Source organism: Petromyzon marinus, chromosome 25, assembly GCF_048934315.1.
Source record: "Petromyzon marinus isolate PM22_M1 ecotype Great Lakes invasive population chromosome 25, UKy_Petmar_22M1.pri1.0, whole genome shotgun sequence".
Classification (NCBI taxonomy): domain Eukaryota; kingdom Metazoa; phylum Chordata; class Hyperoartia; order Petromyzontiformes; family Petromyzontidae; genus Petromyzon; species Petromyzon marinus.
This window is the reverse complement of record NC_133691.1, coordinates 12360786-12377864: the sequence shown is the minus strand read 5'-3', so window position 1 is coordinate 12377864 and position 17079 is coordinate 12360786. Positions and strand designations below refer to the sequence as shown.

Here is a 17079-nt window from a genome sequence, read left to right as displayed (position 1 = left end):
CATCTGACACCGTGACGGTCAGACGCGCCCCCCCCCCCCCGCTCCAAAGCGTGGGGGCCGGGGCGATCGCCCCGATTCGCCGTCACCCGAAGGACGGCTCTGCCGACCCGCACAGCGATCTCAACGCCGTCGTCCCACCACTCGCTACGACATCGCGGTCATACCTCAACCGATCTCCAAATCTATTTGGATTCACTGAATGCCTCGCCATCTGCTGTTGCTGTTGCATTCCGAGGATTATCCGGTGTTTGGTCATCCCGGCCGCTTCCCCGCTCGCGCCGCTCAACGTGGAATCGTTCAGAGTCGTGGTCGATCAACGGAGAGTGTGGGAGAGGGGCAGAGGATTATGGGAACCGACTCATTCAGGATTTCCGAGAACACACATCAGTCCTTGACGCGATTACACTTTACTTGCGTAATAAAAGAAAACAACAGTGCAGATATTTGAACCCAAACGCAAAATCAGTGGTAACAGAGCACTACGTGTTTTCAAACTGCGACTAGCTTATAAAACAAAACAAGAAACGTATGCAGCACACGCCAGCTCGTACGTGAGCGACTGTATAAAACTGGGGTGGCTTCCTGTCGCTCAAAAACGCTCAAGACTTGACCACGAAGACTAAAATAAATGCCAAAGCCAACGAGAGCTCAAGGCTGGGGGGGGGGTGGAAGGGGATGTCTGAATGTAGTTTGACGTGACGCAGGTGGGACCTGTAACTCTGGCTCGACTACCGCTAGAAGTCACCCACCCGACGCTTCGACTTTTGAGCGAGCGAGCGATCGCAGACCGCCCCCCGAACGCTCCTACATGCGGCGATGCACATATCCTGCCAAGTCGGCTGACCTATCCAGCACTTCGGTTTTCACAGCAGAGCAAGATGCTCAATTTTTAAAACGGTGTTCCCAATCAGACGCGACTGCATTTTCGGCAAAAAAAACTCAACATTAAGGGTTCCATGGAACCGAGGCAATGCTTTTTTTACCCCTGGTAACCACCCGATTGTAACCTCATCAGGTACAGTGAGGGAAAAAGTATTTGATCCCCTGCTGATGTTGTACGTTTGCCCACTGACAAAGAAATCATCAGTCTATAATTATAATGGTAGGTTTATTTGAACAGTGAGAGACAATAACAAAAAAATCCAGAAAATCGCATGTCAAAAATGTTATAAATTGATTTGCATTTTAATGAGGGAAATAATTATTTGACCCCCTCCCAATCAGAAAGATTTCTGGCTCCCAGGTGTCTTTTATACAGGTAACGAGCTGAGATTAGGAGCACACTCTTAAAGGGAGTGCTCCTAATCTCAGCTTGTTACCTATATAAAAGACACCTGTCCACAGAAGCAATCCATCAATCAGATTCCAAACTCTGCACCATGGCCAAGACCAAAGAGCTCTCCAAGGATGTCAGGGACAAGATTGTAGACCTACACAAAGCTGGAATGGGCTACAAGACCATTGCCAAGCAGCTTGGTGAGGTGACAAAAGTTGGTGCGATTATTCTTAAATGGAAGAAACACAAAAGAACTGTCAATCTCCCTCGGCCTGGGGCACCATGCAAGATCTCACCTCGTGGAGTTGCAATGATCATGATAACGGTGAGGAATCAGCCCAGAACTACACGGGAGGATCTTGTCAATGATCTCAAAGCAGCTGGGACCATAGTCACCAAGAAAACAATTGGTAACACACTACGCCGTGAATGACTGAAATCCTGCAGTGCCTGCAAGGTCCCCCTGCCCAAGAAAGCACATATACATGACGGTCTGAAGTTTGCCAATGAACATCTGAATGATTCAGAGGACAACTGGGTGAAAGTGTTGTGGTCAGATGAGACCAAAATGGACCTCTTTGGCATCAACTCAACTCGCCATGTTTGGAGGAGGAATGCTGCCTATGACTCCAAGAACACCATCCCCACCGTCAAGCATGGAGGTGGAAACATTATGCTTTGGGGGTGTTTTTCTAAGGGGACAGGACAACTTCACCGCATCAAAGGGACGATGGACGGGGCCATGTACCGTCAAATCTTGGGTGAGAACCTCCTTCCCTCAGCCAGGGCATTGAAAATGGGTCGTGGATGGGTATTCCAGCATGACAATGACCCAAAACACACGGCCAAGGCAACAGAGGAGTGGCTCAAGAATAAGCACATTAATGTCCTGGAGTGGCCTAGCCAGTCTCCAGACCTTAATCCCATAGAAAATCTATGGAGGGAGCTGAAGGTTCGAGTTGCCAAACGTCAGCCTCGAAACCTTAATGACTTGGAGAAGATCTGCAAAGAGGAGTGGGACAAAATCCCTCCTGAGATGTGTGCAAACATGGTGGCCAACTACAAGAAACATCTGACCTCTGTGATTGCCAACAAGGGTTTTGGAACCAAGTACTAAGTCATGTTTTGCAGAGGGGTCAAATACTTATTTCCTTCATTAAAATGCAAATCAATTTATAACATTTTTGACATGCGTTTTTCTGGATTTTATTGTTATTCTGTCTCTCACTGTTCAAATAAACCTACCATTAAAATTATAGACTGATCATTTCTTTGTCAGTGGGCAAACGTACAAAATCAGCAGGGGATCAAATCATTTTTTTCCCTCACTGTATAGACACCTACATGAACGGCATCAACAACATTCACATCTTCCACAACAAAGGAAAACTGGTTGATCAGCGACACTCAACAACGCGTGCTGCTGTGAAGACAAGGGCGTGCGAGTCCGCCTATGGTAGCTCAACATTTTCAACTATTTTCATTCTAGATTTGAAGCTTTAACGCTGTCCTCTGGACAGTACGGTCCCTTCACCTGATGAAGGCCACTTGTGTTGTGGCCGAAACGTCGTGATTTTTGTTGTTTTATTTTTTACCTACGTGACTTTACCGAATAGAACCAAAGAGTAACTATTTTTATTTCACCAGGTAAGGCCCACTGAGCTATATAGCTCCTTTTTAGAAGAAACCTGGCCACAAATGATAGCTCAACTAAGTCCCTTGTATCACGTGGAAATTGATAGCAACCGAATACTCGAAACGCACGTTTCTAAATGTGGAGGGATAAAACTGTAGGACCCGGAGAGAAATCCACGCGACCACGGCGAGACAGCCATTCAAACTCCAAATATACAGCAGCAGGCGTCAAAAGTCGGGATCGAACCCACGTACCTCCTACATAACAGACGAGGGAGTAAACATCTCGCCACCACGGAGTTTGAGGAAGCCCTTTGGTTGTCGCGTGATGCCGTGCTCTCTCAATCCTAAATAATCTTTACGTCACGTCAGGGCGGTGAGCCGTGAAATTGGAGACGGAGCCACACAAAACATTCCCCTTGACGCAGCCACCCCCTGGGTAATGGACGGCAGGACACTGCTCGGGACACTCTTGCGAGAGAGACCTCTTACCCTGGTCTCTCGCGGTCTCACCCGGGTTCAACAAAACAAACTTGACCAAACCCGACCTTGCTCGTGAGCAGAACTACGACGTTTCGTTAACCGCAGTCGGGTGGGACTGCAGGGGGAAGAAAGGAGTGAGCGAGCTGGGTTTGTGTGCGGGGCGTGGCGAGGCGGGGAAGGCGGTGGTGAGGGTAGTGGGGCGGGGAGGGTGGCGGTAAGTGGGGTGGGGGTCAGGAGTGGCGGTTGAGAAGGGAGCCGACGGCCATGAGCAGGATGCGCGCCTGCTTGGAGAACTGTCCGCGCTGATCGGCGGCGAGGAAGGCATGCATCTTCTGCTGCACGGGGACCAGCACTGTGGCCGAGTGCTCGCGCGTGATCGAGTGCTGGGGGTCCAGAGACATCACCGCCTCCTCCAGGAACCTGGACGCGGAAAGAGATCAGAATTATTATTATTATCGTTGTGCGTGTTTGCCTAGGAACGCTTCACTGAGTGTCAACTCTTTTTCATGGGAGCCCTGATAGAGGGTGAGGTTGCTGCGTTCATCAATCGAGTAATTTCCAGGCAATTTTTTGTCTTACTATTTACCGAGTTAAAGCAGCTCCTTTATTTTTGCATACTGTATGCCTCTTACACGGAGTGTCGTGCACGAAAAAATACTGCTTCTAAACCTTTCTGAGAGCAAACAATTGATGACAGAGGTGTGAGGCTTAATTGCAATGATGAATTTTGCAGAATCGAGTGATATATTTTTAATGTGGCCGTGACTTCAGTATGTCACGGCCTATAGTCTTGCTGCTTCACTGCAGGCCGCACCACAACCTCCGTTGTTTGCACATTCGCCGGCTAAGGCTGCGTTACAAGCACTGTAGAGAGCAGCGCCCTTCAGAGCAGTAGCAACAGCGAACGGGCAGGCGTAGAAACAGGACGAAGAGCCGGAGGGGAGTGGGGGGGGGGGAGTCGGGGGGGGGGGGGGTTGGAGGGTGGGCAGCGCACACCCACCGGAGTTTGGTCTTGGTGTGTACGGCGAGGTCCATCGACAGCTGTTGCACCAGCGACAGAAGCACAGGCTGCGTGAGGGGGCACGACCCAGGTATGAACACCTGCGCCGGGTCCACCGTCTCGCACACAAACAGCACCAGCTCCAGATCTGCGGCCGTCAGAGCCTGAACGCGGGAGAGAGACAGCAGGGGTGAGCTGCCTGGGAGGGCGCGACACGCACGCACAAAAGTACCAAGATCCCCTCCTCCCCCGCCATAACTTTTATCGACTGTTGGGGCAAGTGCTGTAAAGCGAGCAACTATGAAGGTCAGCACAGCACACAGAGAGGGTGGGTGGCCAGCACCACGTCAGGTCGCATTTGTCTCCTCAGTAGCGATGTTTACTACACACCACACCAGGTGCTTATTTGAGTCGGAGTTGATTACTCACACACACCCAAGCACAGTGTGTGCTGTGCGATCAATTTTTATTGCACCGTTTTCGATTTGAACCTCCCGTAACGCGATTGTTTTTCCTCCTTGATTGCTTGTCATTTTGGTGACGCGGGTCACTCTTGTAAATTAGACTATATATCCACGCGTCTTGCATTCTCGCACCTAGTTGCACAAAAACGAACTTGAAACTTACGACCCAATCAAAATTTGTCTTTCCCACAGATTACCGACACTGCAAATTGGCATCGAGGGCGAGAATCGCACGTCAAATAAATCGTCGTCGCGGGGAGTGGCCGGTCGGTCGCTTGTCCTCACCTGCTGGAACGCCTGGTTAATCTGTCCCTGCTGCAGCAGCTGCATGATGTGCTCTTGCTGCACACGGAAGTCGATGGGGGGGTGGTGCGCGGACGGCACGGGCGTGCTCGCCGCGGAGCGCACAGCCTGCATGATGCTGTTGGTCACGGTCGCGTGCTGCTCCTTCAGAGCCAACGCCATTTCTTCACGCACCACCCGGCGCACCGTCCCCGTTAGGCCCTCCTGCAGGCTGCACGCACGCACATGGTTACACGCGCTGTTATACACATACACACACTAAGTTGCACACACACACGCACACACACACACACACGGTTACACACTAGTGCATGCACACTGGTGCACGCACACACACGGTTACATCCCGCACGCGCACACACACACACGGCTACACACACACGGGTCAGGTGCATGCACATGCATGGTTACATACACAAGGTTACACAGTACACACAAGGTTACACGCACACACACGGTTACACGTGCACACACACCCACGGTTACACACACACACGGGTACATGCACATAGACAAAGATCCCCGTATAGCCTGTAACAGACTTTTGGGGCAAGTTCTGTTATAGCAAGCACCTATGAAGGCTGGCATGGCACTAAAGGGGGCGGGTGGCCAACACCATGCCCAGCCGACTGTCTCCCCAGTGGCGATGTTTACACACTGCACCAGGTACTCATTTGAGGCTGAGTCGACCTATGGGAGGCCCAGGACCAGTTCAGAAAATCGTCACTGGTGCTGGCGGTGAGTGGAAATTGAACTCGGGTCACCGAGTTCATAGCACACCGCGTTAACCGCTACGCTACCACTCCCCGCAGTTACACACATGCGGGTACACGCACATATGGGGTTACTTGCACACCTTCGGAGCATACACGCATGGGTAGGCACACGCACAGGAGACACACAGATTACACGAGGCTTTATCTCAGTATACACACGGGTACACAAAGGGGCACACACAGGAGACAATACACAGAATTCATTCCACATGAGCCAAAGATTGGGGTACAGATACATACAAGAAAAAGATCCCCCATACAGCCTTAACAGACATCTGGGCCAATTGCTGTTAGCGAGCACCTATGAAGGCCGGCACAGCATACGAGGGAGTGAGTGGCCAGCACCACGACCGGCCGCCTTTGTCTCCCCCAGTGGCGATGTTTACACACAGCACCAGGTACTCATTTGTGGCTGAGTTGACCAATGAACACAAAGACACACACACACGGGAACATCGTCGAACTTGTCAATTCATGGTGAACCGCACCGACCTATTTGATTTGTCTGTAGCCACCTACCTGCATGATACGTCACGCATCTGCGCCTGTATATCCGTGTGCACGCTGGCAGACAGCGCTGGTGCCAGCTGCTGTATGGAGGCCTGCATGGCCATCAGGGTCTGCTGCAGCTGAGTGCCCATGCCCTCCAACGCACCTTGGTCCGCCTGCCTCCGCGCCGCCAGGTGGCTCTCCAGCTGCTGCACGTCTGAAACCGTGGCAACGAGCAGGCACATATTGTAAGGAACAAGAACGAAGCTCACCGGCGATCGGACCTTGGCTTCTGTGGAACCCGGTCCTGTGGGACTCTCTGGGCCTTCGTTTCCATGGTACCCGGACTGTGGGACTCTCTGGGCCTTTGTTTCTGTAGTACCCGGAATGTTGAACGCTCTACTGAAGGTTGTGTCAGGGAGTCCGGTTAGGTTGGGATCTTCGAATCCTTCCGCCAAAAAATTATTCCTCTCTCAGAAGGTGTTGCTTATTTTAATTGAGCCACTTCTCACCAAAACACCCCTGCCCATTATCATTAATGTAGAGTGCCTTGCGATTTTAGGCAAGGTTCTCAATACAAGCTGTAATTATTATTCACGCTTGAGAATATTTTTTTCACGCGAGTACAGCGTCGTTCAAATGACATTGGAAAAAAAAAGTCTGCGGAATTTCCAACGCGCGCACTGTTCTTTCCACAATAGCCAAAACCAGTGCCAACAAAGGCCCAAGCTCTGTGGTCCTAGAGTGGGTGTTTATTTTATTCTATTAACGAACGGTTAAATGATGCATGGGAGGAAAACAGAATAACCAGGGAGGAGAACTCACGAGTGCAGGGGATTGGGGCCGACTCAATCCCTGTACATGAAAGTAGACTTCGATTATCCACGCTAATGACGGGGAGGCCGGCTACGGATAATTCAGAATCGCGGATAATCTAAGAATATAACCTTTTCCGTGGATCTCTATGCCAAGAACCACAATTATAGGTATAAGTTAAGTTTAAGCAAAAAAAATGGTTTCTCAATTAACAAAACAAAGAATAGCAGAGCCATGCCAATCAAACTCCACCCACTGTTGTATAGATATGCAACGACTGTACTGTAGAGGCGATCACATGGATTTCGGATTAACCAGAGCACATATTTGTACGTTTTAAGCACGTAATTTGCACTATACATTTCCAAGAATAAAAATGTATAACTATTTTTAGATTCATTCTTGGACCTTTCGGTAAAGTCACGTAGAAGGGAAATAATAAAATAATAAAAATATTAAACAATACAATTCTCACGACGTTTCACCTGCAACACAAGCAATCATCATCAGATGTGGAAACCACAGCAAGAAAATTTTCTGTGAAAACCACAGCAAGAAACTTTTCTTGCTGTGGTTTTCACAGTCACGAAAGCTTTAAATCAAAATTTATTTTTACATTGTTAAATTGGCTTTAAGGGAAAATTCATGAGTTATTAATTTATGTCAAAATCTCAGGTGTGCGGTTAATCCGCAAAATGGGTAAACCGCATAGATTATGCAGAATGCAGTTAATCGAGTCGACTGTATTTAGATTTGACTATTTGAAATTCTAACATATGGTAAGCAACTTTGATGGGCTGTCACGTGTGGCCAGGTTGCCTCTGGAAAAGAGCCAACGGCTCAGTGGGCTTCACTTGGTAAAATAAAATGGTTTAATTTTCATATGGAAATAAACCCACTTGCTCTACTGCCATATCATGGTTAACCAGGAGATGGCGACCTCAAGGCCCATAGCAGATACATTCGCAACTCTGGCAGATGTGGTACAAGTGGAAGGGCTAAACTTATTGCAACAGAACCAGTTTTATAATTAAAACAGATTTCAACAGGGAATAAAAAGGCTGTGTGTGTGGATATTCAACATTAACACAATAGAAATAGATTCATGCAGAATGCGCACATTTCTGGCAATCAAACAGTATGCCGCAATTAGCGCACGTGCGCGTGTGTGCGAGAGGTAGTATATATAGGTGCCTACGCGAGTTCCATTTCCGCTCATGGCCAACATCAGTGACGATTATCTGAACCTGTCCCGGGCCTCCCCTTAGTCAACTCCGCCTCAAATGAGTACCTGGAGCCTTCTGTAAATATCGCTACTGGGAAGACAAAGGCGGCCGGGCACGGTGCTGGCCACCCACCCCCTTTGTGTACCGTGCCGGCCTTCATAGATGCTCGCAAACAGCACTTGCCCCAAAAGTTCGTTAAGCCTATACGGGGAACCTTTGTCTTGTCTTTGTGTCCGGGTGCGTGTGTGTGCATCTGCGTGTGTGCGTGCGTCTGCGTGTGTAACGAGGGCCACTGACATTCATGGGTGCCGCGGTGGAACACTTCGTTGATCTGCTGCATTAAGGCCTGGCAGGCGCGGTCGAACACCGGGGCGGCCGAGCCCTGGAAGGCCTCCCTGAAGGCGACCTGCATAGGGCCCTGGAGGCACTCCGCTGCTGCCTTGCCGATCGCATCCGAAATTGCCTGGCAGAGTCACGCGCGTGGAAAAACAAGGGCGGTGTTCACAGTCAAGTTCACGAGCTTCGTGCTTTCAGCTCATTCCCTGACCATTTTAAACTCCTTCCTTCATCGAAGATCTCTCATATGAATCGATTGGCGGTGACCCGGGTCACCATCGTGACCTGGGGGTGCCAAGACCTCCATAACTCCGAAACCAGAAGGCTTATGAAGACGGGAGATGTCACTGAGCCCGATACGCACGCCAAATATGGAAATAACACACGCAAAACACCCATAAAAAAGGGGGGCTTGCTGGGGATTTGTGCGTGGCAATGGCTGTTTATTGCTTGTTTTGAAAGTACATCGGGATGCTGGTCTGGTCATTCCCCAGCACGTTCTGCTTCTTACGGGGGCGGCCACCCCCCTTGTCTTTGGGAGCGAGACCACTTGGAGGCAATGGCGCACCAGGCGCTGTCTTGGTACGGCCGGCGGTCACGGTCGTGCTGGCGGGATCGACATCGTCATCATCATCGCTCCCAGCGTCGCCCTCCGACAGACAGGGTAGTACCAGCGACGCTGCCAGAAAAAAACCTTAAACTATGCCCGGCCCACCAATATTTTGCGGTGACCCGGGCTACCGCCAAACGATTCATATGCCGACGTGCGAGTTTGTGCTATATCTCTGTGTTAGCTGCCAGTGTTACTTGAGTGGTGCAGGGGCCAAATGTTGTTCTCCTCGAAAGTGTCTGGAACTGTGTGTCCGCAGCTCCGATGAGCACGGTTGGCTATGTACGGTGCGAAATAAGTTAAATATACGTTATGATTTATTCGCTGCTGTAACTTCCTGTTTTTTCACTGCGGTAACGCCACGGGGCCGTTCTAGTAAAACCACTCAGGGACGAATATTTCCCTCCCACGTAAACGAATAAAATCAATAAATTCACTGCAAAAAGATTCATGTTTAAGTCACTGTGGTGCTTTTACAGCCCCCCCCCCCTCCTGTATCCCTTAAGCGTGAGTGCACCTGCTGATGCTATAATACAATATCAGACACCTGACAAAATCACTGATGAGAGATTTGCCCATATATGGAAGTAGGTGTGATGTTGGCCGAAGGGGCATGTCTTTGCCAATATATGGTACTGTGGATCGTGAATCGAGGTTAATTTGTATTGATTCAGCTCAGTCAATCTGGCACCGATCTTGAAACGGTCGATTCACTGCAATTCATGGGCAATAGAATAATTGGCAATATAAATAATTGGCAATCGTTTCATTGACAAGCAATACTTTGATAAAGTAGTTGTGATCTTCTTTGGTTCTTTCGGTAAAGTCACGTAGAATGAGAATAAAATAATAAATTGATAAAATAAAATAACACAATATTCTCACAACGTTTCGGCCACAACACAAGCGGCCTTCATTGTGTTGTGGCCGAAACGTCGTGAGAATATTATTGTGTTATTTTATTTTATCAATTTATTATTTTATTCTCATTCTACGTGACTTTACCAAAAGAACCAAAGATGAATCCTTGCAGTCACGAAAGCTTTAAATCGAAATTCAGTTGTGTGATATTCCCCCTTTATTCGATTAGCTAACATCAGCAAGATCGGTGATTCCATCACAGTCTGCTTTTATTGTACCAGGGCGCCCATCAGGATAGAGGAGGTACACACCTTGGCCTTGACCATCTTGGCGATGCCGTCTCTCGTGGAGACCTCTGCTGCCGTCAGCTTGGCTGCCATCGTGCTGGTCAGCTGTGCTGCCAACGGCTCCACCGCTTTTGCGATCGCTGAGATAAAGGGGGATTTTTACCCGCCAATCACACATCGCTCCACCCCACACCTTAAAAAAAGTCCAAGCGAGCATTCAACAGCGAGGGCGTGAATAACACGTGAAGCGATACCAGACCCTGGTTGGCTTCAACAGGCTCCCAGAGCCCAGGAACAGTCATCGCCCAGAGACGTGGCCGTGCCGAGGCAGCGCGGGAAAGAGTAGCGCGTGAGGTCGTGCGAGCGGACGAACGATGCTCACCCTGGGGGAAGATCTTCTTGACTTCGTCGCGCATGCCCTTATCGAGGCGGGCTGCCACCACGCCGGACATGGCCTGCGTCAGGTTGTGCTGCAGCTGCTGCTGCAGCGCTCGCTCGCGGTCCTCGTGCTGCTGCAGCTTTGCGGTGAACCAGGTCTCTGGGTCACACGTCAAGGGAGCAACTTCTCCAGCAGGGCTGTCCGGCCTTCGCACGACAATTCACTCCCTCGCCTGGTAAGCAGGAGGTTGTAGATTCGATGCTGACCCCTGCTGTACATTTGGAGTTTGCGTGTTCTATCTCCCGGTGGTGGTGTGGATTTTTCTCCAGATCCTCCGGGTTTTCCCTCCACATTTAGAAATGTGCATTGGGTATTTGGCTGCTATAAATATCCACATAAGCCACTTTGATGAGCTATTACTTGTGGCCAGGTCGTTTCTGAAACAGAGCTATAATAGCTCAGTGGGCCTTACCTGGTAAAATAAAAAATAATTCAACTACCACAGTACAGATCAAAACAATGCACACTCAATTACTCACTCACTGAAAGATCCCCCATATAGCCTTAACAGACTGTTGAGGCAAGTGCTGTTAATGAGCAGCTATGAAGACTGGCTCGGCACAGGAGGAAGTGGGTGGCCAGCACCACGCCCGGTTGGCTTTGTTTCCCCAGTAGCGACATTTACACAACAGACCAGGTACTTATTTGAGGCCGAGTCGACCGAAGAGAGGCCCGGGATGGGTTCAGATATTTGCCCCTGTTATTGGTCGTGAGCGGGAATCGAATCGGGTTCAAAGCGTAATGCTCTAACCGCGACATTCACATTCTCCAAACCACTCACTCACCCACTCGTCCACCCACCCACTCACCCATGATACCGCAGGTCAAAACAACACGGACTCAACTACCCATCGATCCACCCACCCACTCACCCACCCATCACACTGCAGGAAAAAAAAAATATCTTTCTGCTTATTCTCATCAACTGCTGGCCTCTCTTCCCAAACTCGTGTATAAACTTGGGTCACTTCAACAAATGGGTCAACTCCCAGCTCATAAAAAACTAGCAATCGACCCAACTCCCGTACATGAGGATTAGAATCACGACCATTGGTCCCGTCACCCTGATGAAGCAAACGCAGGCTAGAATGAATCGACGCTCGAGGCATGGCTACACGTTCATTGTGTGAGGACTAAACGAACGGTGTGCACTTGAAGCGGACGTGACGTGGCAGCACCCCGACGCAGGATACGGTCCTGCTCTCGAGACTTGGCCAGCGAGGCCTCCATGTGGCTCAAGAGGGCGTTGTTCAGCGCCTCCTCTCGCGCCTCCATCCCGTGAATCATCTCCTCCTGCCGGCTCCAGATGGCCGCCAGCTTGGTCTGCAGCGTCGTGAAGCACGCCAGCATGGCCGCCTGCCCATCCTCCCTCGCCTGGACTCACCAGACACGGCGGGGACGAATTACACCCACGGGCGTTCCAGAAAAAAAGCATTTGTAATGCGGCCTCCGAGTGTCAACGGTGCTACCGGCACCTAGAGGAGGCCGCTCTGCCCTGAATTTGCGCTCATGTCGCTTTTTTGGATTGTTTGTTATTGCAACTTTCTTACCTGCCCCCTATGGACATCTGTGAAAAAGAGCTTCATAGCTCATCGGATTCCTCCAGGATAAGTCAAGATGCTGATTCTCACCGACTAATCCCGAGTACTGCATGCGCGCACCTTTCAATGCGTCAGTGCCAAGAGGCGATCAGCGACTTAACAAACGATGAAATGTATGCACCCACCTGGTCAGAAGCTGATGGATGAGATGCTCTTTCACTGCAAAGTACAAAAAAAAAACACAAAACATACACTTTTAGATGGAGACCATCGCCCTATTCAAGTGAATGTGTTTCTCGTGCATGGCTTTGCTTGATCGCGCTGCTCAAGGAGCTGGGGTGGCACACCTCTCTTCACGGGTGGCCCTGCGTCGCGACTTTGGAGACAGGCGAGGGGACACGCGGCCTTTCTGGTCGCGGAAGCCCGGCTGAGACGGAGGCCCCCGGTGCGGCCCCGCAATGCCGGCCGCCCCCGCGCCGGCCACAACGCCCGCGGGCGATGACAGGAAGGCAACCTCCTCATCCTGATCACTGATGACGGGGAGAGGAAAGACTTTGTTTCATCATCATCATCACGATCCATGGGCAGATAGCCCTCAGGTGTCCACTGCACATTTTGTCATTTGTTTCCACTTTCCTCTGGATTTTGCCATTATGCTCAAGTAGTGTACATCTTTCTGGCACAAATCTCTTGTCCTCAAGCCATTCTGTTCGGTCTTCCTCGACTTTCCGGTCCCTTCCATTTTTCCTGATGTTATCCATCCTACATGTGTGTCTAAACAGTGCCAGTTTCCTTCTCATCACTGCCTACATCAGGTCTTGGTGCAGGCAGCGCATCATGTTTAGCGATGATGACCTTCTACCGTCCTCACCGCACGGCGGGATGAGGAGAGCTCTCAGTACCACAGTGCGTTTGGCGCAGCACGAGTTTACTACCGTGTCCAGGCATCACAGCACCAATATCGGGGATTCTCACAGGTGCTGCCATACATTAAACAAATATATGTTACAAGTAAGAAAACACCACATACTGAACACATGTTAGACCTGCAGCAGCAAGTACTGCAAGCTGTGCAGCACTTTGGTCAGGCTAGAGTGAAAAGTGACCGGTAAGCGTGTAGCACAGTGCTTACCAAGAGAAAAAGCAACATTTGTTTATTTTACCAGGCAAGGCCCACTGAGCTATATAGGTCTTTTTCAGAAGCAACCTGGCTATGATAGCTCAACGAAGTGGCTCACCATGTGGAAATTTACAGTGGCCAAATATCCTGAACGCACGTTGATTCTAAATGTGGAGGGAAAATCCAAAGGACCTGGAGGAAAATCCACGCGACCACGGAGAAACATGCACGCGCCAAATATATAGGCGTCAAATATACAGGCAAAATGTGTACGGACCTACTATCTGTTTCCATCAGTATGGGGATACAGCGTTGCACCCTCACGTGCATATGTTTTCCTCGGTAAAGACTCATCACTAATTGGTTGAAAACTTCTGAAAATAAAAACCCCAGGTAGCAGAAACCTCCTGAAAAAAGAGTCCTACGACTCAGCGTGGCTCTCCTGGATAAATAAGTCAACTATTATAAATTATAATAACCGACTGGCCCTCACGGTGAATAATAAAGCGTTATTAAAATGGCAGCGCGACACGCGGCAGCTGGCGGGGCGTCTGCGCGGAGGCACCTGTGCTCCGAGCTCGCGTCCTGACTCTCCTGCTGCTCCGCCGTGAGGTGCTGGCGCTCGCGCGATGGCGACGCTCGCTGCCGGCGCATTGCCAAGTCCTCGTCCGAGCTGAAGCGACAAAAAGCACAAACGGCCGTGGAGCCGACCGTGGAGCCGACCGTGGAGCCGACCGTGGAGCCGACCGTGGAGCCGACCGTGTTTCCTCCGCGAACGATCCGCCAGCTCTAGCGCGGCCCGAGAGCCACCGCAGCCGGGCCAGCGGGGCGGCGTCACACCGATGAGGAATGGTTCGCGTCTTATTTTCCCCACAGTTGCACCGCGCAACGCGCAAGGCTCGCTGCGCTCATTATGACAACTTTTGACTTTGACCGGCGGTGGTGGGGGCGGATGCGATATTTGTTGAGTGTTCGTACGTATCGTTTGGGAGGTAGGAGGGAAAAGTACGTGGGTGGATATGGGGAGATCCTGCCGAATGGCCGTTTCAACTCTGGAGCCTTCCGACGATGCGGTGCCGAATTACCTGACTTTGACTCCACTCCGGGTCTCGCGCGTGAGGTCAGGAGCCGCCGGCCACGCGGGGCTGGTGGAAGCGGCGTCCTGCTGCTGTTCCTGCTGCTGCTGCTGCTGCTGCCCGTACAGCTGCCGCGGAGGATCCTCCTTCTCGGCTGCCCGTTGCGGCCCGACCACCTGGCCCGGGGCGGCCTGCCTGGCCAAGGGAGCGAGGTGCGCCCCTGCCTCAGATGGAGAATGCCGACCGAGGCTGTAGTTGCCCCTGAGCACGTTGTCGGGCATCTGACGCTGGCCAGCGACGGTCCCCAAGCTGCTTTGACCGAGTGGGGAGACCAGGCGAGGTCCGGCATCCAAAGGGGGTGCATCCATCGAGCCAAACGACCCCCTACTAGGGGCGTCGGGGGACCGAGAACGGCTGCCCGCCTGCCCAAGAAGGCCGCTCTGCTCAGGCGGGGAGCCCAGGCGGGCGCCCTGCTCGGCAGAGTCCCGCAGGCCCCTCTGCACAGCTTCGGACGCCACCTCGGGGATGACCTGGGGCAGGGTGGAATTGGACGAGGCCGAGGAGATGACGTCGGGCGAGCGGAGCTCTCGCGGAGGAGACGCGTTGGTCAAGTCGGCCATGGCGAGGGGAGAGGCCTGCGAGGGGGGGGAAGAGGCACACGGCGCGCCAGCGCGATCATCACACGCTGTCAACGCGCGGACGAGGCCGACGGCGCGTGGGAAAACAAGAAAGCCACGACGGCGTCACTCACCCCGCTGTGTGGGCCCCCCGGAGGCATGCTGAGAGAGCTGTGCAGGCTGCTGCCAGGGGTGAGCGTCATGCTGCTCACCGGTGACATGAGGGGGCTCTGAGAAAGGCTGCAAGACAAGGATGATGACGTCAGCCGAGCGATGCACCGCGTCCTAACCTCAAAAAACCTTTATTGTGAATATTGGTCGCGAAAGCCTACATGTTAAACTCCCCCAAAGTTCATATTTATTGTTTTTTATATATTTTATTATTTTGTTGTTTCCCTTCAACGTGACTTTACCGAAAAAACTAAGAATATGAATTACTGCAGTCACGAAAGCTTTAAATCAAAATCCCCCAAAGTTGTCGTTAGTTTAGACTGCGAGCACTTTCGATACAGCGTGTCACAAGAAATTACAAATATCAAGCCGCCTCCTACAGCCAGTGCCATGAAGTCTGTTAGACAAAATGTGTGCCACAAGAGAGAGCTGCAGACAGGCACTACTCACACATTGCTTCCAATCATCGTCACTGCAGTCAGAGAACTGCCACTGCCCGTTGGAGAGCCAAGCCCCAGCTGTAACACAAGGAGTGCGTTTGATGGAATTGTAAAACAGAAAACATTCAGATCTACCCATCATCTTTCTAATACATGCTTGGTAAACCCAATAGAGTCTTTATTTTTTTGGTTGATCTCACGTTTGTTATGCCACAAGTATTTTTTTTTTAAATATTTTAATTTTGTAATATTACATCATCACAGGGCTAAAACTCTAACTCATTTCCATGTGGTTTTGGGCCTCGAGTTGGCTTTGTGCTTTTTGCCAAACTAATCTATTTATTTCACGAACGCTTTTAGATGTGGCTTTCACACGGAGCACCAGATACACAAGGGAATTCAAAATTAAAATAAGCGGGTATATCAATGTTAAGTGAGTAGACGTCAGCCAACGTAGCCACAGAGGCACACGACAGCCAACTAATCTATAAGCAACAGAGCCAGAGAGAGTCGACGGGGGCTCGTTGGTGGCTAGTTTGGTGGCTATTGTGAACCAGGGCAGCACCTGCTTGGGGACCAAGCTGCTCATGAAGTCGTCGGGGGTCTTGAGCTGCAACTTGGCGTCGTCGGGCAGGGCCCCCGCCGGCGTGAGCGGAGACATGAAGTCCTCGGGGCGGGCGAGCTCTCCCGCGCCGCCTCCGAGTCCAGGACTCAGCAGGGCGGCGCCCCCACCCAGGTCCACCCTTCCCAGGATGTCGTCCCTGTACCCAAAAAGCCATCGTCGGAATAAAGATTGTTTATAGATCCTGGAGGAATCCGCTGAGCTGTGAAGCTCTTTTTCACGGCTGTCCAGTTAAGGGCGGCTTAGCAAAAGTTACAATGACAAACAATACATGTATATAAATACAAATTGCATAAGTACATCAATTTTTGCTGATTTGTCAACACCAAATGCAAGCTGTGGGCAACGGAGCAAAACAACAAGAAAAACAGTCCCAGACTAAATTTCGATTTAAAGCTTTCGTGACTGCAAGGATTCATCTTCTTTGGTTCTTTCGGTAAAGTCACGCGGCCGCTTGTGTTGTGGCCGAAACGTCGTGAGAATTTTATTGT

The 17079-nt window shown here is 50.9% G+C and overlaps 1 protein-coding gene across 2 annotated transcripts in view; it reads right to left on the bottom strand.

The window, feature by feature from the left end:
* Positions 1–388: 388 nt before the first annotated feature.
* LOC116945726 (enhancer of mRNA-decapping protein 4) overlaps positions 389–17079 on the bottom strand; it is a 33579-nt gene continuing 16888 nt past the window's right edge. For both annotated transcript variants that reach the window (XM_076069566.1, XM_032960229.2), the window contains exons 16-30: positions 16532–16727; positions 15977–16044; positions 15490–15595; positions 14748–15373; positions 14228–14335; positions 12890–13072; positions 12728–12761; positions 12195–12375; positions 10945–11100; positions 10587–10702; positions 8766–8931; positions 6457–6643; positions 5144–5372; positions 4395–4558; positions 389–3814 (exon numbers count right to left, since the gene is read on the bottom strand). In XM_076069566.1, coding sequence (XP_075925681.1) covers positions 3625–3814; positions 4395–4558; positions 5144–5372; positions 6457–6643; positions 8766–8931; positions 10587–10702; positions 10945–11100; positions 12195–12375; positions 12728–12761; positions 12890–13072; positions 14228–14335; positions 14748–15373; positions 15490–15595; positions 15977–16044; positions 16532–16727 — 2710 coding nt within the window. In that variant the 3' untranslated portion in view covers positions 389–3624. The remainder of the gene's footprint in view (positions 3815–4394; positions 4559–5143; positions 5373–6456; positions 6644–8765; positions 8932–10586; positions 10703–10944; positions 11101–12194; positions 12376–12727; positions 12762–12889; positions 13073–14227; positions 14336–14747; positions 15374–15489; positions 15596–15976; positions 16045–16531; positions 16728–17079) is intronic.